Source organism: Schistocerca nitens, chromosome 3 (assembly GCF_023898315.1).
Source record: "Schistocerca nitens isolate TAMUIC-IGC-003100 chromosome 3, iqSchNite1.1, whole genome shotgun sequence".
In the NCBI taxonomy this organism is placed as follows: Eukaryota; Metazoa; Arthropoda; class Insecta; order Orthoptera; family Acrididae; genus Schistocerca; species Schistocerca nitens.
In genome coordinates this window covers 886,181,306-886,207,053 of record NC_064616.1, presented here as the reverse complement: position 1 = coordinate 886,207,053, position 25,748 = coordinate 886,181,306, and the positions used below count along the sequence as shown (strand labels likewise).

At 38.8% G+C, this 25,748-nt stretch overlaps 1 protein-coding gene across 1 annotated transcript in view; it reads left to right on the top strand.

The window, feature by feature from the left end:
- Positions 1-25,748, top strand: part of LOC126248936 (protein tipE) — an 82,355-nt gene that overhangs the window by 54,287 nt on the left and 2,320 nt on the right. The window contains exon 2 of the mRNA XM_049950440.1: positions 24,189-24,442. Within this exon, the coding sequence (XP_049806397.1) occupies positions 24,189-24,442 (254 nt within the window). The remainder of the gene's footprint in view (positions 1-24,188; positions 24,443-25,748) is intronic.

The following is a 25,748-nucleotide window of genomic DNA, read 5'->3' as shown; positions in this document are numbered from 1 at the left end:
TCTTTGGCTGCTGGTATTATTGGCCCCGTAAAATCAATCAGATTTTATGGTACCATTTACAAATATTGCTACTCTTTATGTTTCAGATGCCTCGAACACATCTTGTACCTCCCCCCCCCCCCCCAAACCGCAAAAAAAAAAAAAAAATCGAAACGGCAATCGTGGGACAAAGCAAATGTGGCCAATGTTATTGTAGCTATTACAGAGAAAAAATGGGGTTGAAAAAAGCGGTTAAAGTGCACTCTGTCCCTCGTTCTACACTCCGAAGGCTTTCCACCGGTTTTACCACAGGGACTTGAGGACGAACTAGTTAAATATCTTCTCATTATGGAATCCAAATTCTACGGCCTTACCAGGCGCATGGCCTACCAGCTTTGCACAAGAAATAAAAAGTTAGTGTTTCTGTCCCTGATGTTGACGACGCTGTATGTCTATTTTGTGAAGGGATTTTTTCGAAGGACACAAAAGGTGAACTTTGGGTCCAGTGTATAGCCTGTGAGATGTGGGCTCAAAACGAATGCGCTGGATGCGAAAAAGATGCTTATGTGTGTGACTATTGTAAATAGGCTAGGCGTAGGCTGTGAAAATCATCCCACCAGTAGACTAATTAACAATGTTCAGAGTGAATCTTTCTTTCATTATACAGAAAAATTAAATAAAATTATATTTTTCAAATTTTTGTTTCTTTTTATTTCAAACTACATTGGGGCCCATATTACCAGCACAAATTCTTGACGCAACAAAATGCAGAGTATCAGGAAAAAAATAAAATTTTGTTTTAAATATTAAAAAGTTGGACCAAAACATGTCGTAACTATTGCAGGACATACTAGAGAAATGTTTTATGTTAATTTCAGGTGATTATACTAAAAATAAAAGGTGTTATATAAAAAACAGAGTGGGGGCCCATTTATCCACCTTTACCTCTACTACTGATTTCGTTGCTCATAATTATGTAACCGGAACTTATTCTATGTATCAGACACCAACAGATTGAAAAACTAAAGGAATGTTCGGTAAAAAAGTGATCGATTTCATAAATGTTCTGCCACTTACCTCAACAAATTACATTTCATACAGTTATGTACATGGCGGGATATAACTTGAGTTATAAGAACACGACAAATGGGGGAAATGCAATGTATGAAACAGAGCTCTCAGTTTCGGGTGTTCATATTGACTAAGCTTGCATTTAACCTACGTACGGTATTTCAGTTATATTTTTCATGCCTAACTTTAGCTGCATGTGACTGCTGGATCTGGTGATAAGAATAACAAAATGTTAGTTTAATTTGCATATTTTCATTAATTGTCGTAGTACAGAATGATATTTTTAGGGAAATTCTACACACAGGCGTAAATTATTCATCCCACAAAAATTTTTGTGATCGATCTTGCTGCAGACAACTGTTTAATTAATCAGGTACCGCTATATGCTGAGGGAATTAGATTAGGAAATGAGACACTTAAAGTAGTAAAGGAGTTTTGCTATTTGGGGAGCAAAATAACTGATGATGGTCGAAGTAGAGAGGATATAAAATGTAGACTGGCAATGGCAAGGAAAGCGTTTCTGAAGAAGAGAAATTTGTTAACATCGAGTATAGATTTAAGTGTCAGGAACACGTTTCTGAAAGTATTTGTATGCAGTGTAGCCATGTATGGAAGTGAAACATGGACGATAAACAGTATGAACAAGAAGAGAATAGAAGCTTTCGAAATGTGGTGCTATAGAAGAATGCTGAAGATTAGATGGGTAGATCACATAACTAATGAGGAGGTATTGAATAGGATTGGGGAGAAGAGAAGTTTGTGGCACAACTTGACTAGAAGAAGGGATCGGTTGGTCGGACATGTTCTGAGGCATCAAGGGATCACCAATTTAGTATTGGAGGGCAGCGTGGAGGGTAAAAATCGTAGAGGGAGACCAAGAGATGAATACAACAAGCAGATTCAGAAGGATGTAGGTTGCAGTAGGTACTGGGAGATGAAGAAGCTTGCACAGGATAGAGTAGCATGGAGAGCTGCATCAAACCAGTCTCAGGACTGAAGAGCACAACAACAACAACAACCGCTATATTAAAAACACCTTCATAACACCTTTACTTCCTTATGTAGTTCGATGTCAAGCCATAAAGAATTAGAATACAGCAATCTCATTTACAAATACACATTAGCAATAAGAATTATCTCCATCATCCCCATTTTCACCCTTTCGGGCACACAAAAGGGAAAGTTATACAGCAGAGCCGGCCGGTGTGGCCGAGCGGTTCTAGGCGCTTCAGTCTGGAACCGCGCGACCGCTACGGTCGCAGGTTCGAATCCTGCCTCGGGCATGCATGTGTGTGATGTCCTTAGGTTAGTTAGGTTTAAGTAGTTCTAAGTTCTAGGGGACTGATGACCTCAGATGTTAAGTCCCATAGTGCTCAGAGCCATTTCAACCATTTATACAGAAGAAAAAATCGTTCACTCATGTCCATAGCTAATTAAAGGTGATGACAGAAAAAAAGAACAAATTCAATAACAAACTGAAATCAATTGTATATATGCGTGTGTGTGTGTGTGTGTGTGTGTGTGTGTGTGTGGGTGGGTGGGTGGGTGGGTGTGTATGTGTGTGTGCATTAGTCAGATGATGCACACATGAAGTGTCGTGTAATAAAAAATTAAAACTACTCAAGTAACAGTTGTATGTGAAACCAGATTTCACCAGGGCAAATGTGTTGTTTTTGTCATTTCATACTGACGTATTATTAAAATGACCCATAGGAAAAACTAAGTTAATAACCTCCACTACTTAATGTTAAGCTCTTCATTCCCCTTTTTGTCTGATGGCCTTGCCCTTGCATAGCAGAATCCAAAGTCCACAATCAAGGAGGTAATCCTCCTCATACTGTTGTTTTCTCACTTTGGTTCAAATGGCTCTGAGCACTATGGGACTCAACTGCTGGGGTCATTAGTCCCCTAGAACTTAGAACTAGTTAAACCTAACTAACCTAAGGACATCACAAACATCCATGCCCGAGGCAGGATTCGAACCTGCGACCGTAGCGGTCTTGCGGTTCCAGACTGCAGCGCCTTTAACCGCACGGCCACTTGGCCGGCTTTTCTCTCTTTGCGCAACAGCATGTTTACTGGGCTGTGAAAATGAGTAATTCAGCCGTATTGGTATTACGGTCAGTGATTCGATTTCTCAACACCACAGGACATAATGCATCTAAAATTCAATATTAATTGTTAATTTTACCTTAAACAGTGAGTGACTTCAAAGTAAATTTGGAGAAGGTCCTACGCATGAGCACCATGAATACAGGATTAGCCAATACAACGTTTCGACAGAAGATTTTATTCCGCGTAATACTATAAGAAATGTTCCAAAACCATTAGAAAAGAATGATCATGTGGCTTAATTTCCTGGGAGATTCAATCTGGAGTTGTTCAGCCACTAGGTGCAAAAAATGTTCAAATGTGTGTGAAATCTTATGGGACTTAACTGCTAAGGTCATCAGTCCCTACGCTTACACACTACTTAACCTAAATTATCCTAAGGACAAACACACATACCCATGCCCGAGGGAGGACTCGAACCTCCGCCGGGACCAGTCGTACAGTCCATGACTGCAGCGCCTTAGACACTAGGTGCAAATCTTTGTGTTAGCCACCACTTTATACGCGCCAGAAAGTGGGTCAGTTTACATCACAGTGGAATTCAAATCTATGTCTGTAATTATATGTGTCATATTTATTATGTTTGTATCATTTAGCTCTCTCACTGCCCTGGGTTCTTTTATTTGCTCAAGAACTTTGCTTGAGTCCAGTTTTAGAAATATGCCATCATGGTCAGACAGAGTGGGTTGTCATGGTCCTTCTCCTTAATATTTTTGTAAAATTGGGAAACAGCGCAAAGGAAAGTAAGAATGTGGACTCCTGAGCAAGTGCTTTAGTATTATTTTGTCAATTTATGGCGATGTTAGAGAGAAAAGTCTTTTTGGAAATTATCAGAACATTCTAAGACACGCATAACTGTCATTATCAGTGGGCAGAACTGCACGCAGAGGTTCAAAAATTATATAAATATAAGGAACCTTAATAGGGCTGCCGGTACACAGGGTGGTCCATTGATCGTGACCGGGCCAAATATCTCACGAAATAAGCGTTAAACGGAAAAACTACAAAGAACGAAACTTGTCTAGCTTGAAGGGGGAAACCAGATGGCACTATGGTTGGCCCGCTAGGTGGCGCTGCCGTAGGTCAAACGGATATCAACGGCGTTTTTTAAATAGGAACCCCCATTTTTCATTACATACTCGTGTAGTACGTAGGGAAATATGAATGTTTTAGTTGGACCACTTTTTTCGCTTTGTGATAGATGGCGCTGTAATAGTCAAAAACATATGGCTCACAATTTTAGACGAACAGTTGGTAACAGGTACGTTTCTTAAATTAAAATACAGATCGTAGGTACGTTTGAACATTTTATTTTGGTTGTTCCAATGTGATACATGTACCTTTGTGAACTTATCATTTCTGAGAACGAATGCTGTTATAGCGTGATTACCTGTAAATACCACATTAATGCAATAAATGCTCAAAATTATGTCCGTCAACCTCAATGCATTTGGCAATACGTGTAACGACATTCCTCTCAACAGCGAGAAGTTCGCCTTCCAAATTTTCGCACATGCATTAACAATGCGCTGACACATCTTGTCAGATGTTGTCGGTGGATCACGATAGCAAATACCCTTCAACTTTCCCTACAGAAAGAAATCCGGGGACATCAGATCCGGTGAACGTGCGAGCCGTGGTATGGTGCTTCGACGACCAATCCACCTGTCATGAAATATGCTATTCAATACTGCTTCAACCGCACGCAAGCTATGTGCCGGACATCCATCATATTGGAAATACATCGCCATTCTGTCATGCAGTGAAACATCTTGTAGCAACATCGGTAGAACATTACGTAGGAAATCAGCATACATTGCCATCGATAAAATGGGGGCCAATTATCCTTCGTCCCATAATTCCGCCCCATACATTAACCTGCCAAGGTCGCTGATGTTCCACTTCGCAGCCGTCCTGGATTTTCCGTTTCCCAGTAGTGCATATTATGCCGGTTTACGTTATCGCTGTTGGTGAATGACGCTTCGTCGCTAAATAGAACGCGTGCAAAAAATCTGTCATCGTCCCGTAATTTCTCTTGTGCCCAGTGGCAGAACTGTACACGACGTCCAAAGTCGTCACCATGCAGTTCCTGGTGCATAGAAATATGGTACGGGTGCAATCGATGTTGATGCAGCATTCTCAACACAGATGTTTTTGAGATTCCTGATTCTCGCGCAATTGGTCTGCAACTGATATGCGGATTAGCCGCGACAGCAGCTAAAACACCTACTTGAGCATCATCATTTGTTGCAGGTCGTGGTTGACGTTTCACAAGTGGCTGAACACTTCCTGTTTCCTTAAATAACGTAACTATCCGGCGAACGGTCTGGACACTTGGATGATGTCGTCCAGGATACCGAGCAGCATACATAGCACACGCGCGTTGGGCATTTTGATCACAATAGCCATACATCAACACGGTAACGACCTTTTCCGCAATTGGTGAACGGTCCATTTTAACACGGGTAATGTATCACGAAGCAAATACCGTCCGCACTGGCGGAATGTTACGTGATACCACGTACTTATATGTTTGTGACTATTACAGCGCCATCTATCACAGAGCGAAAAAAGTAGTCCAATTTCTTTACGTACTACTAGAATATGTAATAAAAATGGGGATTCCTATTTAAAAGATGCAGTTGATATCCGTTTGACCTATGACAGCGCCATCTAGCGGGCCAACCATAGCGCCATCTGGTTTCCCTCTTCAAGCTAGATGAGTTTCGTTCTTTGTAGTTTTTTCGTTTGATGCTTATTTCGTGAGATATTTGCCCCAGTCACTATCAATGGAACCCCCTGTATATTACAATGGAAACTACCACGAATTGTCTACTATATATTACATAGTGATACGTGACCGCTAGTGATACATGTAGACTGCCCCATCTGGTCATCGAGGCTGCAGCATAGGGTCCTGCAACACAAAGCAGACAACACCACAAAAATTTAAAATAATATAATATTTGTTTTTGCTCCATGTTTCAGCCTCTGATATATTCGTAAAAGAAACAGACATAATTGTTTTTATTGGCATATTTGGCTGAATTTGTCAGTGGATGGCTCTTATGAATTCAGTGAAGATTTACCTCTCAAACCATGGACTCCCTAGTGCCAATTTACAGTGGCAGCATGTTTAACCCATGGGACTTCAATATGACAACATAGTTTTACATGATGACAGTCTTGAATGAATGCTTTGCAGAGTTCTTGCCACATTAGATTAGCATTCAGTCTTAAGCTTTCGAATATCTTCTCCAGTGTCATAATCAGGAGAATTCAGTAAGCCGTTAGGTACTTTATTTTGTTGGCCACATTATATCGTGCAGACACCATGAAGTCATGGATCTTCCATATTGGTCAATCCACATGAAGTGGTCCAATGAGAGTTGCTTGAACATTTTAAAATATTTTGATTTTTCCCATGTGATTGCCCTATAATTAAGAAATCCAAAACAGTTAAAAAAATTACCTTACATTGTTACTAAATGGCTGCCATTTTTATTTGTAAGTGCACCACGGTTTTTGAATTTGGAGACATCATAGTTAATTTGAATATCTCTACAACATTGCAATTGACATTATTGTTTTTAGAAAAGTCACCTCTACAACGTTGTTTATTATCCACGATACCCTAAATTCCAAAATGACCAATCGAAATGACATCCAATGTTTGGTATTGAAAACTTAGGAAATCCACTTTTTAGACCCAAAAATAACAACCAAGGAATGATTTATCATGATGTGTATTTTTTTGTCTAGCTAGATATCATATAGGTTTACAAAATACGCAAAAATCAAATTTTTATTTTCAGTCCCACCAGAGATAACTAGATCTGAACTTTACAAAAAATAAAGATTTTAAAATTTCAAAACTTTATAAAAAATTAAGGAAACAATTGTGAGTGTTCTTGCACTATATGAGCCTAGTATTTTATGATATGTAGCTACAGAAAAAATATACACAGTGATATATCATTCCTTGGTTATTACTTTTGGCTCTAAAAAGTGGATTTCCTAAATTTTCAAAACCAAATTTTGGAGGTCATTTCGACTGGTTATTTTTGAATTTAGGGTATTTTGGGTAATAAACAATGTTGTAGAGGAGAGTTTTATAAAACAAAATGTCAGTTGCAATGTTGTAACTTAACCAAGTGCAGAGATATTCAGATTAACGATAATGACTCCAAATTGAAAATCCGTCATGTGCTAACAAATAAGAATAGCCACCATTCAGTATCAGACCAAGGTAATGTTCTTTTTAAAAACTGTTTTGGATTTCTCTATTATAGAGTCATCACACATAAAAAACCAAAATATTTAAAAATGTGCAAGCAATCAACTTAATTTTTATTGGGTCACTTCACTTGGACTGACCCATACACTACATATAGGTAGTGCTTATTTTTCAAAATTTTAGACGCCAGAACACACCTCTTCACCCATACGACCCCCCTCCCACCACTAAAATCACAAGTTTAGGTTTTTGCATTAACACTTATAACAAAAAAAAAACATTTTTTTACAAAATACAATTTTTAAAACAAAATTTGTTATACTCAATAAAACTGCTAGATTCAGTATAAACAGCAGGTGCTACTCTCTGTCCCTGTAACAGTGTCACTTTGCTCCCTAGATCTGCTTCACACATATCAGCACAAGTCAGTAGTCTTCAAGACTATGTCATTTGACTATGACATCATGTTTTTTAATTGCTGCCAGCCACAACATTGAAACAGTTGCACTGTAGCTGCTCAGTGAATGTGTGTCCAGTATTAATTAATGAAGCATTTAACAATGAATGACGATGAGGTATTCCCTGCCTATCATCGTCAGTTACAATTACATCTTCCTGAAGAGTTAGATGTTAGGTAAATACTTTAAATGTCAGTTTTCTTCTGCTAATTGAACTGTATTACAACTGTGTTGATTTAAGTTCATATTCATTACTACAAATAAGCAAAACTTTGGAACATGAACTTCCCTATAACATGTCTTCACGAAATGTAAATGCACTTGTATGATACTGTTTTAAACTTGTGGTGCTGATTTGTTCCAGCAAGTTCAAAACAAATTCCCTGGGCAATGATAAATGCTGTTTTAGTGTGATTCAGCCAAAATTAAGCCATGCCCATAGGGAGGCAATGGGCATTCAAGGTCAAATTTGGTCTTTGACTTTTGGGTTGCCTACATGACAGGGACAAATGTATGACATCATCAATTGCCCCTTCTGAATTCTGCCAATCATAACCTATTATATCAACAAACATTACAAGTAAGCAGCCAATTCCCATATTGCTGTTAAATTATGTAAGCTACACTTGAATTACACAAAATGGCGCCATGTTCAAAGATATTTGCCAATACTGCAGTACTTCCAAAAAGTATGTATCTGAACTGTGTTAAATTGTGCTACCATTACCAATACAATAATATTAGCAAAAAAATTCCATAAGCATTACTTGAATTGCATAAAAATGATGCTATGTCCAAAGCTATACAGTATATGTAACCTTCACTTAAACTGATGCCATGTTCAAAAACATTACACAAGCATCTTCAGCTGAATTGCATAAACTGTCATCATACTTCTCTCTCTCTCTCTCTCTCTCTCCACCTCTCCCTCCCCCTCTCCTCCCTCTCCCCCCCTCCCTCCCTCCCTCCTTCCCTCCCCCTCCCCCTCCCTCCCTCACTCCTTCCTTCCTTTCCGCGCCCCCACCTTCCCTCCCCCCTTCCCTTTCCCTCTCACACACACACACACACACACACACACACACACACACACACACAAAGTAATCTATGGTTTTTAATGGTAATTCCACATTCAATAAACCATGAGAGAGAGAAGAGAGAGAGAGAGAGAGAGAGAGAGAGAGAGAGCGAGGGAGGAAGGGGGAGTGAGAGAAGATTTACTGAGGCAGTACAGAATTATATGAAAACATATTTTGTGATGTATGAAATTTACTGGTTACAATGATGAAACCGATGTGTAAATACTGTATGTAATTTTTTGATCTTATGTTCATCCATAGGCAGTATAGCATTTGTCACAAACAAAGAGAGAAAGATGAAATATAGAGGTGAAACATTATGGTGTGTGTGTGAGTAACATGAACACTTTTCCATGAGGTAATGCCAATCATCCTGTAATTGAACATCATTGCCCACAAGGGGTGTGGGGGGAGGGGGGGGTAGGTGATGGAATTGTGATCAACCTGCAACTTTACCATTACTGCTCCTCTCCCAGAGGAAATGATGATCACCCTGTAAACTGTGAATTGAATGTTGATTATCCTGTAACTTGTCCACAGGGTGCTCACCCTGTACACTGACGGCCATTGCCCCCTTCCTCAGGGGGGGAATTGTCGTGGCTACCATGTGAACTGACTATCATTGCCGCCCCAACCCCCATGGGGAATGGTTATAACCTTATAAACTGACTATGATTGAATGACAACAGTTCCCTTCTAGGTGGTAATGATGACACATTAGCAGGGCAAACAGCAATTTCCCTGGGGACAATGGTAGTCAGTTTACATCTTGACCACCATTACGCATTCCCAGCCTGGAAATGTGGTCAGCATTTATAACTGACCAACATTGTCTGTGGTGGAAATGGTACTTACCTTCTAAACTGACTGTCATAAATTTTTGATCTTGCGTTAACACATGAGAGCTGAAATTTAATCGTGAGGCAGTACAGTATTTGACATAAACAGAGAGTGAGAGAGAGAGAGATGAAATACAGGGGCATAAAGTTATGCAGAGAGAGAGAGAGAGAGAGAGAGAGAGAGAGAGAGAGAGAGAGTGTCTGAAGAAAAGGAAACAAAGCTTCCATAAAAACTCACAATTCCTGGATTATTTTATAAGAGAGAGAGAGAGAGAGAGAGAGAGAGAGAGAGAGAGAGAGGAAGATGACATTTGTAAGGAGTACAGTATTGGACATGGACATATTCTAAAGTGAAGTATGAAATACAGGCAATTTACGCAAATTAACTGAAGATGATTACATAATTTGTTTTAATGTGGCACCAAATCAAGTGAAAGTTACATAGTTTTTCAACATGGAAATGCTATAGTATTGACAGTTACCTTTGAACATAGTGCCATTTTTAAACATTTTTCAAGCAAAGCTTATGATTTTTTTTTTAAATACTGCAGTATTGCCAAACATGTCTTCACATGGTGCCATTTTGTGCAACTCGGGTGATGGTTAGATAGTTTTTGACATTGGACTACTGTACTATTGGGAAATCTCTTGGAATATGGTGCAAATTAAGGCACTTCAGGTGTAGTTTACAGAATTTCTTTAGGAAATATTGTAGTATTGTCAATATTATTCTGAATATGACACCCTTTTATGCAATTCGGGTGAATCTTATGGGATTGTCATCATTGTCATCAGCTGCTTCATTTTAATGCTCACTAAAATACTAGGCTTTGACTGGCTGCAAAGGGGGTGAAAGGGAATAGCAAGGGGGAGGTATTTTATGATGTCACATGTTCAAAGGCCCTGATGACATCATGAGGTCAAGGTCAAAATGGATTTATGATATATGTTTGCTCCTCACTTGCAGGCAACTCAAAGGTCAAATGTTAAATTTGAGCCCACATGCCTTCCTACTGTTAGCAGAAATTGTATTGATGCAAATGTTTGAAGACCATTAGTAGTGATGCCGATTTCATTAAATTGTGAATTACTCAGATTATCACCTAGTTCTCTTGCAGCATCTAGTGTTCATTTCCATGCAATACTAACAGTACAGCCACTGCCCGAGTTGAAATTATTGCTGCACATTGTGATGTCAATGGCTTCTTTGATAATGGAATCACAGTAGGTAGATGTGTGGGATAAGATTTCCATTTCATAATTGTATGTTTGTTCTTGAAGCCAACACATACTGACATATCTAAGCACACAAAACTTTCATTATTCAGCCCATAAGACAGCAATTTTAAAGATGTTGATAGACAGGGCTAAAACTGTTTGTGGTAAGGAACACCTGGGAGTCCAAGAGCAAATATCTAACGAACATATTCTGAAAGAACAGCTGTAATGATTGATATATTAAATGAGCCATCTCTAATAGGTAAACACCACAGTACTCAGTCTTCAGAAGATGATCAGCCTACAGTATTCCTTATTTCTTTTGGAGTTCCAGGAAATAAAATACATGGAGGCTTTGGCAGACATGATATTCAGTACATATTCTGACCACCCAATAAAATTAAAGATATGCTGCAACCAGTAAAAGACAGCCATGATCCCAGTGTTCCTGGAATTTATAAGATACTTTGTGAATGTAGTAACAGTTAAATTAGTCAGGCAATTACAATGATTTCAGAATGCTGCACAGAGCACTGAAACTACATTAAATACTGTATTGTGATTTCAATAAATATGCTATTGCCAAACACACCCTCATGAACAAACATGTGATTATGTTTGATGACACAGAAATATTATCCTGTGTTTCTGCCAGCTAGGATTCTATCATCAAGCAAGTTGTTCAGATCAGAGTGTGTCACAACTTTAACTAGGACAGTGGCTACACCTTAAGTGATGTGTGGAAATGGTTGAGTGATGCTGAAAGGCTACTGAGAAATAAGCTGAATCATCCACCATACAACAAAATCAGATTTGCTTACAATGTACTTTAGTAACAGACATCGACATAATCTCTGGTAGTACAGTATAAGGAAGTTCTATGGCTTCTTGATGCCTCCATGACATGACTCAGTCAACTAAATGATGTACCTAATGGCTTACTGAAATATCCTGATAGTAATGACAGAGGAATCCATCAAAAGCCTGAGATCAAATAGAAATCTGATACTGAAAGTTCTGTGAAGCATTTATTCGCATGACACTTCAGTTCACAAAACTGCTAATACTATTTGAAAGAATGGTTACCATAATTCTGGCTGTCTGAGGTGATTTGGATTGTTTGGAAAGCCAATTTCTTCCATATCTTATATCATACAAACCAGGACCCATAAAACATGAGTATTTCCCTGATACAAAGAATTATTAAGAATATACCCACTACTTATTAATGCAAACAAAACTGGAAAAAGTACATTTTCAAACCTGAAGTCAGTCAAACCAAGACTTCAACCTTTACCTTAGAACAAAGGCTCAAATTTTGGTTTTTGCTCTATTATAAGTACCTTCATTACAATGGAGTAAGAGTGCAAACAAATTAACCAGTAATACTTTTTAATATTTTCATTTTAAGGTTGACAATTTGGGGAAATATTGTATCTGAATTAAGGGTATACGGAACGCCCTATGCTTACAATGTTAAATTGAGCTAAAAGTTAGGAACATTTTCTCATTTGTTATTTGGACGATACTCTTGATTTTTTCACAGAACGCAGAGATATGTTCTGCTTTTATGCTGCATTATTAATTTTGAAAAAATAATGTATAGTTTTCAGAAATTTTATTTTTTGTAAATGTTAAAAAAAGTTATACATTTTAACAAGTATTTTAAAATTTACATCCATTAATACAAAATAATTCCACATATCTTTTAATTCAGATATATTAGAAGGTCTTAAGGAACGACTACAGAAAATTTCATCTTTCTACTATAAATAGGCCCTGAGAAAATGTACCTTATACACAAAAAAACTAAAGTTACGGGAAATTAGCTTCAAAGTTTTTACTTCAGCACAAGCCTGCTCCATAGCTTGTATCATCAGAATCGTCCAACAGCTTCCTCTTGATGTCTCTGCAATGCTGTCTAGCCATCTTTGAATATACTTTTATGGCATTATCTGAAGACCTGAGCCGTTCCTTGTCCAAACAAAGCATAGCTGCGGCAGTTTGTAGTCCTACACAGAGCCCCAACTTCTGCAGAACTTTGCACTTTGTTATATTGCCCTGATTGAATGATGAAACAGCATCAAAAACGACAAAGTGAAGAGTGTTTATACCCACAAACACAGTTTTAGATAGTCTATTCCATATCACATGGTTCACACACTCATTTGGATTTTGAGTCCGGCCATGAAGACATTTCTTTAGTAGACTAATATCTTTGAGGTCTCGTAATATTGGTTTTATTTCATCCATTATGGCAGGTGGCAGGTGATGAGGGTGATTGTATTGTTTCTTAGTTACCTTGCCTCTGTTGTACTTGCACCAACTATTGTCTCCTTTTGGACATAGCCCATGTTGGGGATTTTCATTGTTTGAAGCTGTATGAAAAAACAGAGCCCAGACTGCTCTTCTCATTAATTCTGCATCTGCTGTATTCTGTCTTATTGCTAGACCATATCACTTCTGAATATGATCTATTGTAGCATCTGTCAGTCTATTTTTCCCATCCAAAGTTTTTCCATCGCTCAATTTCTTGCCTTTCATGCTAGCCTTGAGTCGTTGAAGTCTTGATCCCATCCTTTTCTGAACATGGCCAACACACTCCAGTTTGGAAATTTTCACATCGTTACCATAGGGTCCCAGTTCCTCAATTTCTTTGAAAGCCTTTGAGTCACCATCTCGAAGATAATTTATGTATCTAATGTTGTACCATTTTACTGAGTGTTGATAAATACTTCTTACACCAGCAACTTCCATACCACCACTTGACCCATAGTAATTTGCCATGCACTCCTCTTCATGTTTATTTTTCATTTTCTCCTTGCATCTGCAATGCTTGGAAAGTATTGCCACATCAACTACCTTACCAGTGTCCACACTTGTAGCTGTTACTACGCCATTGAGAGATGTGTGGCCTCTCTTCTGCCAGCTTCCATCAAAAGCTATGGACAAGTCTCTGCTATTATTATTTTCAACAACTGCTTCCTCAACAGCATCTTTCATGTTTTCCTGTGCCACATCTTCTACAGCAGAGCCTATTGCAATTATGTGTTTGTTAAATTTTGAAGGTGGAGGAGGGAGGTTCATCACACCACACAACACCTGCAGCCCTGCCCTTTCCTATACACCATAATCCATAAACCAGTCTAATGTTTATATCATATAGTTTACCTGTATCTGCAGTAACATGTGAGGAATTGAAGAAAGTAACACAGTGTTTGCAATAACTGCACATCAACTCTAATTCACAAGCAAGTCCTACATGTAAGTTTGTTTTCAATGAAACACCACATTTTCCACATTGCAGCACACATTGTTCTCCAAAACGTCTGATAATAAAGAGACGTTAATTACCTCATATTTTGTAGTCCCAGCATTTAGTTTCTTGTATTCTTCTTCAATTCCAGCTAGTTTTCTTCTTGAAGTACTTTCCGGTGTAGTGGCAGCAGCATCACTCAATGTATCACTACCAGTGTTGAGGTTAGTCGCTACTGGGACATCAGATACTGATGAAGATGAATCAGACGAATTTTTAGTACACTTTACTTTCTTGCACCAATGTACATGCTTTCTAAATACCTTCAGACTAAGTCTTTCCCGGGTTCGATTCCCGGCGGGGTCAGGGATTTTCTCTGCCTCGTGATGGCTGGGTGTTGTGTGATGTCCTTAGGTTAGTTAGGTTTAAGTAGTTCTAAGTTATAAGGGACTGATGACCATAGATGTTAAGTCCCATAGTGCTCAGAGCCATTTGAACCATTTTTTTGACTAGGTCTTGGCATGTTGAAGGAAAGAAAACTCAATGACTTCTCCACATACGACTTTCACAACAATGACATGGATGTACTCACAAAGGAAACAATACAAATGGTGCAGAATCTATTGTCAACTGTCTAGCAGTGTAGCCAACAGAAAAGCTAACTCTCTTGTGCTCAATTATATCTCTGGCAAGGCTGTCTATATCAGATATATTTCACGTCTCATATACAAGGTGCGGAATATTGTGTGTCGAAATTATTTTAAAAAATTATTTAAAATAGTTCTATTCACGTCATCCAAATATTTTATACATAGTATTAAACGGGAGAGTCTAAATTTTTCGAAAATGCATTTACCCAAAAATCGATTTTTTCATCGAAAAACTCATTCTGTATATCCTTAAATATATCATATCTAAAATTTGAAATTTGTTTGGTCAGTACATTCCTTTTGTTAGCTTACATTTCCATTACAAATACATAAGCTTATAGTGATAGTATGTTAGTTTTGAAATTAAAACATTTATTTTTCCATGGACACTCATTTCAGCTGTTTATTGTTTTAAAAATACACAGTAGTTAACAGACATGTTAATAAATTGTGCTCAATAAAATGCTTATATCAGGTTTATTCATTATTATTACCTTATCATTTCATGCAGTTGAATAATAAATCTTAAATGCTGCATTACACACTTTTATGATAATAAAGGAAAAACTACAGAGGGGTCCAGAAGAATGTCGACACTCTTTAATAGTTAATATATTTGGAAAGAAATGACATACTGTTGCAAATTTGCATGGTAGTAGAGTCCATTGTTTTCTCAGCAGATCTTGGCATGCATCTTCTGGCAGATGCAATGCAGCAATGAATGAATTAAGAGTGTTGGTTGAGCAATGCAAGTCCATATTGAAGTGGTTCTGAACGTATGGAAACATGATGGAGGTACAACAGTAGTGGTGTATGTGTATGGAACTCAGCCACTAACACATGCAAAAATTTACCATGTTTGGGATAAATTTGAATCTGATGGTACCATTCAGGATAGTCATAAGGAAAGTTCTGGGTGTCCAAAATCATCAAAAAGCCCAGCTTTGAACACTGCTGTGTTGCAACATTTTACTAGGTCACGTCAAAAATCTGTGAAGCAGTGTGCACGTGAAAGTGGCATAAGCTGAGCAAGTGTACAACACATCCTGAAGGCTGCAGAATGGAAAGTTTACAGACTGAGATCACTGCACACTATGAATGACAATAACCAGGATCAAAAGATGGAGTCCTGCAAGTGGTCTGAGGGCATGCTTCACAAGGATGAATAGTTTTCAAGGATGATTAGCAGGTCTGACAAGGCACAATTCAAAATATCAGTACTGTAAACTACCACATCTGTGTGTACTGGCCTCCTGAAAATCCTCACATTCATGAGGACAAACTTCTTAATACACTGGGTGTTAATGTGTGGTGGGTCTTTCATTGCATGGTTTGACTGGCCCATTTTTCTTTGAAGGTACTGAAACTGGTGAGGTGCATCTTCATATGCTGCAAACATCAATTTTACCTGCATCTGAGAGGTATTTAGAAATGAAAGATTTTACCTACAACAAGATGGTGCTCTGTCTCACTACCACAGAGGTGTGAGAGCCTACTTGGATGAAAATCTACCCAGACAATGGGTGGGTCAATAGGAGCTGTTGAGTAGCCACCATGCTGTCCAGTTCTTACACTACTTGACTTCTACCTTTGGGGAATCTTGAAAAATGAAGTTATCAAAAGAAGCCAGCTACAATGAATGAGCTACGAGAAACTTCCAAGGTGTCCTATATGGCTGTGACACCAGAAACACTGAAAGCCATAGCTCGGTCAACAGTTCAGCAGCATCAGCATTATGGGGGGGGGGGGGGGGGGTCAAAAAGTTATTAGCCTAAAAAATAAAGAATGACAGAAATTTGATAATGCCAATTTATTATTCAGTATAATACTGGTGTATACTAATACACTTGAGGGTATGCTCAGATAACTTAAGCAAACCATTCAAATAAAGGGTCTTTGATCTTGAGTCCAACCAAGCGTTCACAGCATCAGTCACTGCATCACCATTGTCAAATCATCATCCCTTGAGATCCTTTTTTAACTTTGGCAATAGGAAAAAGTATGATGGAGCCAAATCTGGAGAATATGGTGGATTACATAACAATTCAAACCTGCATTCATGCAGAGTTTCCAGTGTTGTGAGAGCTTTGTCCACCGGTGTATTGTCCTGATGTGAACGAAATCTGTGTGCCAGTTTTCCACGCCTTTATCTCTTCTCTCAAATGGCAGAGGAGGGTACAATAATATGATGCATTGATAGTTATGCCCTTTTGCAAGTAATCCACCACAATTACCCCTTCTGCATCCCAGAAGACTGATGCCATCACCTTACTGGCTGACTTTCGCACACATAATTTTTTTGAGGTAGTGGATGAAGAATGTTTCCATTGTTGTGACTGTTGTTTTGTCTCAGGATCAAAGTTGTGAACTTAGATTTTATCCATTGTCACATACCTTACATGAAAGCTATCTACATCTACTTCATATTGATGGACAGTTTCTTCACAACACTGCACATGCTCCCGTCTCTGATCTGCATTCAAGTCCTTCAGGACCCACCAACATGAAACTCTCCACATTCCCAAAATTTCCACAACAATCTCATGAGCATGCCCATGGAAGATTCCAAATGTGGTTTCAACCTATAGAAATGGTGTTTGACGATCATGCAAAATCGTATTGTGAATTGCAGTCACTGTTCATCAGTGGCCATGGTTACGCGCTTTCTGCTCCTTGGTGCTTCTTCCATATTAGTTCTTCCACGTTTGAAGCTGGTAATCCAGTTTTTTCCTATTGCATAAGATGGAGCACTGTCCTGAAGTGTATTCCATATGTCCTATGCAATTTCCTTGGGTGTCATACCCTTCAAATGAAGATATTCAATCATAGTATGGTTCTGGAGTCTCTTGATATTCACCATTTTGCTTACACTGTGGTATACAATGCATCCTAGCGGCAAAACTAATGAAGCTGGAGTCGCAAAATTTGACTTACATACCCACTAAGGGTCCCCATAGAAGTAAGTGATGGTGTTTTTGCAAGACATTATGGTAACTACCTGGGGTTATAAACTTTTCAACCATCCCTCATATTTGGCTGTTGATGGGGATCACTTTGTTGTTGTTGTTGTGGTCTTCAGTCCTGAGACTGGTTTGATGCAGCTCTCCATGCTACTCTATCCTGTGCAAGCTTCTTCATCTCCCAGTACCTACTGCAACCTACATCCTTCTGAATCTGCTTAGTGTATTCATCTCTTGGTCTCCCCCTACGATTTTTACCCTCCAAGCTGCCCTCCAATACTAAATTGGTGATCCCTTGATGCCTCAGAACATGTCCTACCAACCGATCCCTTCTTCTGGTCAAGTTGTGCCACAAACTCCTCTTCTCCCCAATCCTATTCAGTACCTAATTAGTTATGTGATCTACCCATCTAATCTTCAGCATTCTTCTGTAGCACCACATTTCGAAAGCTTCTATTCTCTTCTTGTCCAAACTATTTACCGTCCATGTTTCACTTCCATACATGGCTACACTCCATACAAATACTTTCAGAAATGACTTCCTTACACTTAAATCTATACTCAATGTTAACAAATTCCTCTTCTTCAGAAACGCTTTCCTTGCCATTGCCAGTCTACATTTTATATCCTCTCTACTTCAACCATCATCAGTTATTTTGCTCCCCAAATAGCAAAACTCCTTTACCACTTTCAGTGTCTCATTTCCTAATCTAATACCCTCAACATCACCCGACTTAATTCGACTACATTCCATTATCCTCGTTTTGCTTTTGTTGATGTTCATCTTATATCCTCCCTTCAAGACACCATCCATTCCGTTCAACTGCTCTTCCAAGTCCTTTGCTGTCTCTGACAGAATTACAATGTCATCGGCAAACCTCAAAGTTTTTATTTCTTCTCCATGGATTTTAATACCTACTCCAAATTTTTCTTTTGTTTCCTTTACTGCTTGCTCAATATACAGATTTAATAACATCGGGGAGAGGCTACAACCCTGTCTTACTCCCTTCCCAACCACTGCTTCCCTTTCATGTCCCTCAACTCTTATAACTGCCATCTGGTTTCTGTACAAATTGTAAATAGCCTTTCGCTCCCTGTATTTTACCCCTGCCACCTTTAGAATTTGAAAGAGAGTATTCCAGTTAACATTGTCAAAAGCTTTCTCTAAGTCTACAAATGCTAGAAACGTAGGTTTGCCTTTCCTTAATCTTTCTTCTAAGATAAGTCGTAAGGTCAGTATTGCCTCACGTGTTCCAGTATTTCTACAGAATCCGAACTGATCTTCCCCGAGGTCGGCTTCTACCAGTTTTTCCATTTGTCTGTAAAGAATTCGCGTTAGTATTTTGCAGCCGTGGCTTATTAAACTGATAGTTCGGTAATTTTCACATCTGTCAACACCTGCTTTCTTTGGGATTGGAATTATTATATTCTTCTTGAAATCTGAGGGTATTTCGCCTGTTTCATACATCTTGCTCACCAGATGGTAGAGTTTTGTCAGGACTGGCTCTCCCAAGGCCGCCAGTAGTTCCAATGGAATGTTGTCTACTCCGGGGGCCTTGTTTCGATTCAGGTCTTTCAGTGCTCTGTCAAACTCTTCACGCAGTATCGTATCTCCCATTTCATCTTCATCTACATCCTCTTCCATTTCCATAATATTGTCCTCAAGTACATCGCCCTTGTATAGACCCTCTATATACTCCTTCCACCTTTCTGCTTTCCCTTCTTTGCTTAGAACTGGGTTTCCATCTGAGCTCTTGATATTCATACAAGTGGTTCTCTTATCTCCAAAGGTCTCTTTAATTTTCCTGTAGGCAGTATCTATCTTACCCCTAGTAAGATAAGCCTCTACATCCTTACATTTGTCCTCTAGCCATCCCTGCTTAGCCATTTTGCACTTCCTGTCGATCTCATTTTTGAGACGTTTGTATTCCTTTTTGCCTGCTTCATTTACTGCATTTTTATATTTTCTCCTTTCATCAATTAAATTCAATATTTCTTCTGTTACCCAAGGATTTCTACTAGCCCTCGTCTTTTTACCTATTTGATCCTCTGCTGCCTTCTCTACTTCATCCCTCAAAGCTACCCATTCTTCTTCTACTGTATTTCTTTCCCCAATTCCTGTCAATTGTTCCCTTATGCTCTCCCTGAAACTCTGTACAACCTCTGGTTCTTTCAGTTTATCCAGGTCCCATCTCCTTAAATTCCCACCTTTTTGCAGTTTCTTCAGTTTTAATCTACAGGTCATAACCAATAGATTGTGGTCAGAGTCCACATCTGCGCCTGGAAATGTCTTACAATTTAAAACCTGGTTCCTAAATCTCTGTCTTACCATTATATAATTTATCTGATACCTTTTAGTATCTCCAGGGTTCTTCCATGTATACAACCTTCTTTCATGATTCTTAAACCAAGTGTTAGCTATGATTAAGTTGTGCTCTGTGCAAAATTCTACTAGGCGGCTTCCTCTTTCATTTCTTAGCCCCAATCCATATTCACCTACTACGTTTTCTTCTCTCCCTTTTCCTACACTCGAATTCCAGTCACCCATGACTATTAAATTTCCGTCTCCCTTCACTATCTGAATAATTTCTTTTATTTAATCATACATTTCTTCAATTTCTTCGTCATCTGCAGAGCTAGTTGGCATATAAACTTGTACTACTGTAGTAGGTGTGGGCTTCGTATCTATCTTGGCCACAATAATGCGTTCACTAAGCTGTTTGTAGTAGCTTACCCGTGTTCCTATTTTCCTATTCATTATTAAACCTACTCCTGCATTACCCCTATTTGACTTTGTGTTTATAACCCTGTAGTCACCTGACCAGATGTCTTGTTACTCCTGCCACCGAACTTCACTAATTCCCACTATATCTAACTTTAACCTATCCATTTCCCTTTTCAAATTTTCTAACCTACCTGCCCGATTAAGGGACCTGACATTCCACGCTCCGATCCGTAGAACGCCAGTTTTATTTCTCCTGATAACGACATCCTCTTGAGTAGTCCCCGCCCAGAGATCCGAATGGGGGACTATTTTACCTCTGGAATATTTTACCCAAGAGGACGCCATCATGATTTAATCATACAGTAAAGCTGCATGCCCTCGGGAAAAATTACGGCCGTAGTTGCCCCTTGCTTTCAGCCGTTCGCAGTACCAGCACAGCAAGGCCGTTTTGGTTATTGTTACAAGGCCAGATCAGTCAATCATCCGGACTGTTGCCCTTGCAACTACTGAAAAGGCTGCTGCCCCTCTTCAGGAACCACACGTTTGTCTGGCCTCTCAACAGATACCCCTCCGTTGTGGTTGTACCTACGGTACGGCTATCTGTATCACTGAGGCACGCAAGCCTCCCCACCAACGGCAAGGTCCATGGTTCATGGGGGGGGGGGGGGGGGATCACTTTGAACACACAAAATAACCTTCCCCCCTTGCATGAATTGTCACAGTATATCATTTTGTTCCATTAATATTGACTATCAGAGAGTGTCTACATTTTTCTGGACCCTTCTGTATACAATACTCTCTAACATGAGTCTATAATTTCTTGTGAGAGTAATATACATTACATTTTTTTTAAAATTTTTCATTCTGCACCATAATAGTTTTATTTTGTGTTCCCCAATTCATCTCATACAGCTTTCACACATATTAGTTACAAACCTGTCAGCAATATCACAGGCTCCACACAATAAAAAATCTGTAAGGTGAACTACACATTTTATTGTTATTGTTGTGCTGTTAAGCTCATGGTTTCCCTCCACTTTGCACCATAATGGCAGTTTTTGGAGTCTAGATGTAAGTGTAATCTCACAAAATAAGTATCTCCCTTAAGTTATCAATAATTTGGAGGGTGTCCTTACATGCTATTGACACAATTATTACTGAATCTTGCTCAGTTTATAGTCTGAATTGTTCTCTAAAATGAACCATGTTTTGGATTAAAACTGTTTCCCTGATCAACATTTGAATCCCAATGATTATTTCACATATGCAGTGTTTCTCCATCTACATCTTAGAACACATCACTCATACCTTATCTGGTACCGCACGCCACGGAATTTGAATGCGCGCCAGACGTCATGGACGTCAAAGACCCATAGAGGTCTCTGCACCATCACGCTGTAAGCTGTGGCGGCGCGTGCCTCCTGGCCTGCTTTTAGTGTGAGGGTGCCACAGTGAAACACGTGGTCCCAGTGGCCAATAGTGGTGCCCCCAATAGCATACTTAAGTGCCTGTCTCGCACTCAGCCAGCAGTCTAACATCGCGTTGCGTCTCAGGACATATCGTCTCAGACAGCGTATTGGCTTCGTGTTTATATTTCAGTGGACGTGGTTGTCTTGTTTGGTTCATTACTGTGTTGTCTGCTCTTGTTGTGTTATAAGGTCCTCCGCTGGTCATGTCCATCCTCTCCCGTTGTGTTGTTGTTCGCGGGCCGCTCCACAGGTCCCACCGCATTTCCGTCACTACTACCCCGCGACCGTTCCGGTCGTCGTTACAACACCTTATCATATTACTGAGAATTAATAGAATTAATTTACTGACTAGCATTCATATGTTGTATAACATCGATAAATGATATTTTGTCTGCACTGGAAACATACACTTACAGAAGGACCTAGCAAATCTTTGGTCATTATGCCAAATGAGTCCCCAGGTTGATAAGCCACAATTGAGTTTGTGTTTATTTACATCTGTCTGTACATGGAAGGATAGTCTCTAGCTCAGGTTATTCATATAACTTAATTTTGTTCAGCATAATTGATGTTATATGAAAAGCCTGCCACTGTGTTGTTCATGGTTTAAATAATGAAAAACTGCATGGTGAAGCTTTTCATTAATTAAATCAGTACTCATATAAATACTGGTAGGCAATTAGAACCAAGAAGTGGTAGTTTTGAGCGGTTTGTGATACACTTTCCTTGAAGGTCTCAGAATGGATCAGTGTTTTGAAAGAAAATAAAGGTCTTCAGTACTTGAAGAACATTGTTCTTATTGCTCTTCTAACTTCAGATGGTTGAGTACCAAGGATATCCTCTACTCACATTACCCTTAACTGATTATTGAAGAGTATGTTCCTGTGAGCTGAAAACTAATGGTGAAAGGTAGTGGGTAGTCATATCACCAGACAGAGTAATTCTTGTACCTGTCTGCTACACGGCCTTGCCACAGTGGATACACTGGTTCCCGTGAGATCACCGAAGTTAAGCGCTGTCAGACATGGCCAGCACTTGGATGGGTGACCATCCAGCCACCATGCACTGTTGCCATTTTTCGGGGTGCACTCAGCCTCGTGATGCCAATTGAGGAGCTACTCGACCGAACAGTGGCGGCTCCGGTCAAAGAAAACCATCATAACGACCGGGAGAGCAGTGTGCTGACCACACGCCCCTCCTATCCGCATCCTCAGTGAGGATGATACGGCGGTCGGATGGTCCCGATGGGCCACTTGTGGCCTGAAGACGGAGTGCTGTGTCTGCTACACCAGTTTGCTCTATTATGCAAGATCACCATGTAGTCAGTAAGCATGTTCTTCGCAAGTATCTCACTCTTTGACAGAGAAGCAGATTGTACATATAATTTTGTTGGTGAAGGATAATGCTCTCTTGCATAGTTTCCAGGCAATAAAAAATATGTATGTACTGTGATGATATTCAAACTAGATTACAAAAAAAGGGCTGAATGTTTGAAAATAGGGGTGCACCAGTGGCATCTGTCTTTTTAACTGTTAGAGGTGTGGTAAAATACACAGTGCTGAAATATAAATAAACACTTCCTGATAAGTGGTAGATTGATTAAAGCCTTCCTCAAGTTTCAGGAGTACTTAAAAAGCATCTGGTCAAGGTAGCATCATGACAGTTAGTTTTTTCATAACTGCAGTGCTCCAGCATCAGTCACAAATGTAAACTAGCGTTTCTGGTAAAATGACTTCAAAAGTTCTTCTTAAACACCCTCCCTATAGTGAGGGTCTTGTTCCCATGAACAATACAGTGTTCAAAGTAAAGTGATTTTCTCTGGACAGAGAGCTTTTACAAGAATGAAACAATGGACATTCCTAACAGAGAGAAAACACATGAAAACAGTAGTACAGTGTGTTAGTCCATAGCATGAAGAGTTGTATTAAGTAAAAAATAATTAATTTAAAGAACTGAAGGAAAATGGGCTGTCATGCTGAAATTCCTTATTAGCCATTCCATATTAAGCACTCACTGAATTAAATTTATGTAGCATTGCTTTGCAAAAATGTTTAATGTATTTAAAGATAAAATTATATTTTTGCAAGAGAGAAAGGGAATGATTTCTCTAAAAATATATATCATTCTGAATTTTTCAGGTTAACTGTACGGTTTTTGCCAAGCAGTATGGTGAAGTTGGGAAACAACCATTTCCTTGTTACTACAGCCGCACCTATCCAGAGATGGTTGTTGCACAGTACAGTTGGGAAGATAACTTACGTCAGCTAATATTGTCACTTCTCATACCAAATTTGATATTTGGTGTGTCAGTGGGTGTTTTGTGCTACTGGTACTGTCCTGGTTGTGGCAATGGTTGTGGCCAGAGTGCCAATAAATTCCCATGCAAGGAGGAGTGAGTACCTAACATGTACATTCACCATTTGAGAAGTCTAATGTTACATGAATCTAAACTGTTGCTTGTGATAACTTCAACTTGTGCTGATAACTTGATGCTTCTTTTTGTCACTGAATGAAATAAATAATACATTATAAAAATTTTGAAGTCAGGATATTTTTCTTGGATACTGTTGAGATATATTATATTAAATGGCTTTGAATAAATAAGAAAGGACAGTAGTGAACCAACTGCTGATACAGCTTACAGCTCAAGTTATGAGTTCAGGATTAGTACTCGAGCACCCATAAACAATTAAAGAGAAACTTTTGTGCTTGTCTGGCAGTAAATTAGAGAAACGTTTGCTGTTCTTCATGATTCTTTCTTCATATTCTTACAAATTACGTCACTGTTAGCTAGAAATAATTTTTTATACTCTACCTTAAAATTGTTAAAACAATTTTTAAATTATGTTACGTTGCAAGAATAGTATCAGTTCCATTTCTGTATGTATGTAAATGTCCAGACTTTGTACTTCAGAAATGCATGGATAGTTGTGATATGTGCTGTAAGAATGTAAAGTCCCTTATGCAAGTTTATACACAACAGTGCAATTTGGGGAAAACAAGATCTGCACTTATCATTTTAAATTAAATACAGAATGGCAAACAGAATAAAAATAGTCAATAGTATTTTTAGCTTTTAAATTAATAATTTTCTTCTAAAAAGCTAGAAGAGTAATATGATAACACTGCACACCTCCTTCAACTTCAGATACGTTTCAAATTCTATCCTTCATTTCAGTCACTGAGGATAATCTCCTCAGTCCAAAACAATTATTGATTGCTTTTAATGTGTTTGATTTATGATCAGGATTTACAACATTAACAGGAATAAAGATCTGTTTTCCTAAAATTGTGTGTTTCCCATACTGTATTTTCCAATATTAAACACACAAAATATCGCATGTAGTATTTGTCAAAACCTATCCAAATCTTTAAATACAGTGTAACACAAGGTTGTAAAAATAGGATGCTGTGGACTGGTATGTTATCTGTCTACTTGGATCTTGGATGGTGTATAAATGTAAAATTTGCACATTGTAGTAAATGGTGCATGCTCATTTCGTCCCCTCCAGAATTGTAATCATCATTATTTATCATCATTACCACATCAGAAGGTAATAACACTTTTGTAGCAGACAGCTTTCCATTGAAGTGCACAAACTTTCTCTCCTAAGCCTAGAATTACATTTAATTCCTTTTGAAAACTAGATACCAGTATGTTAATTCTCATGTTGTCTCATTTCATGAGATAAAATGAC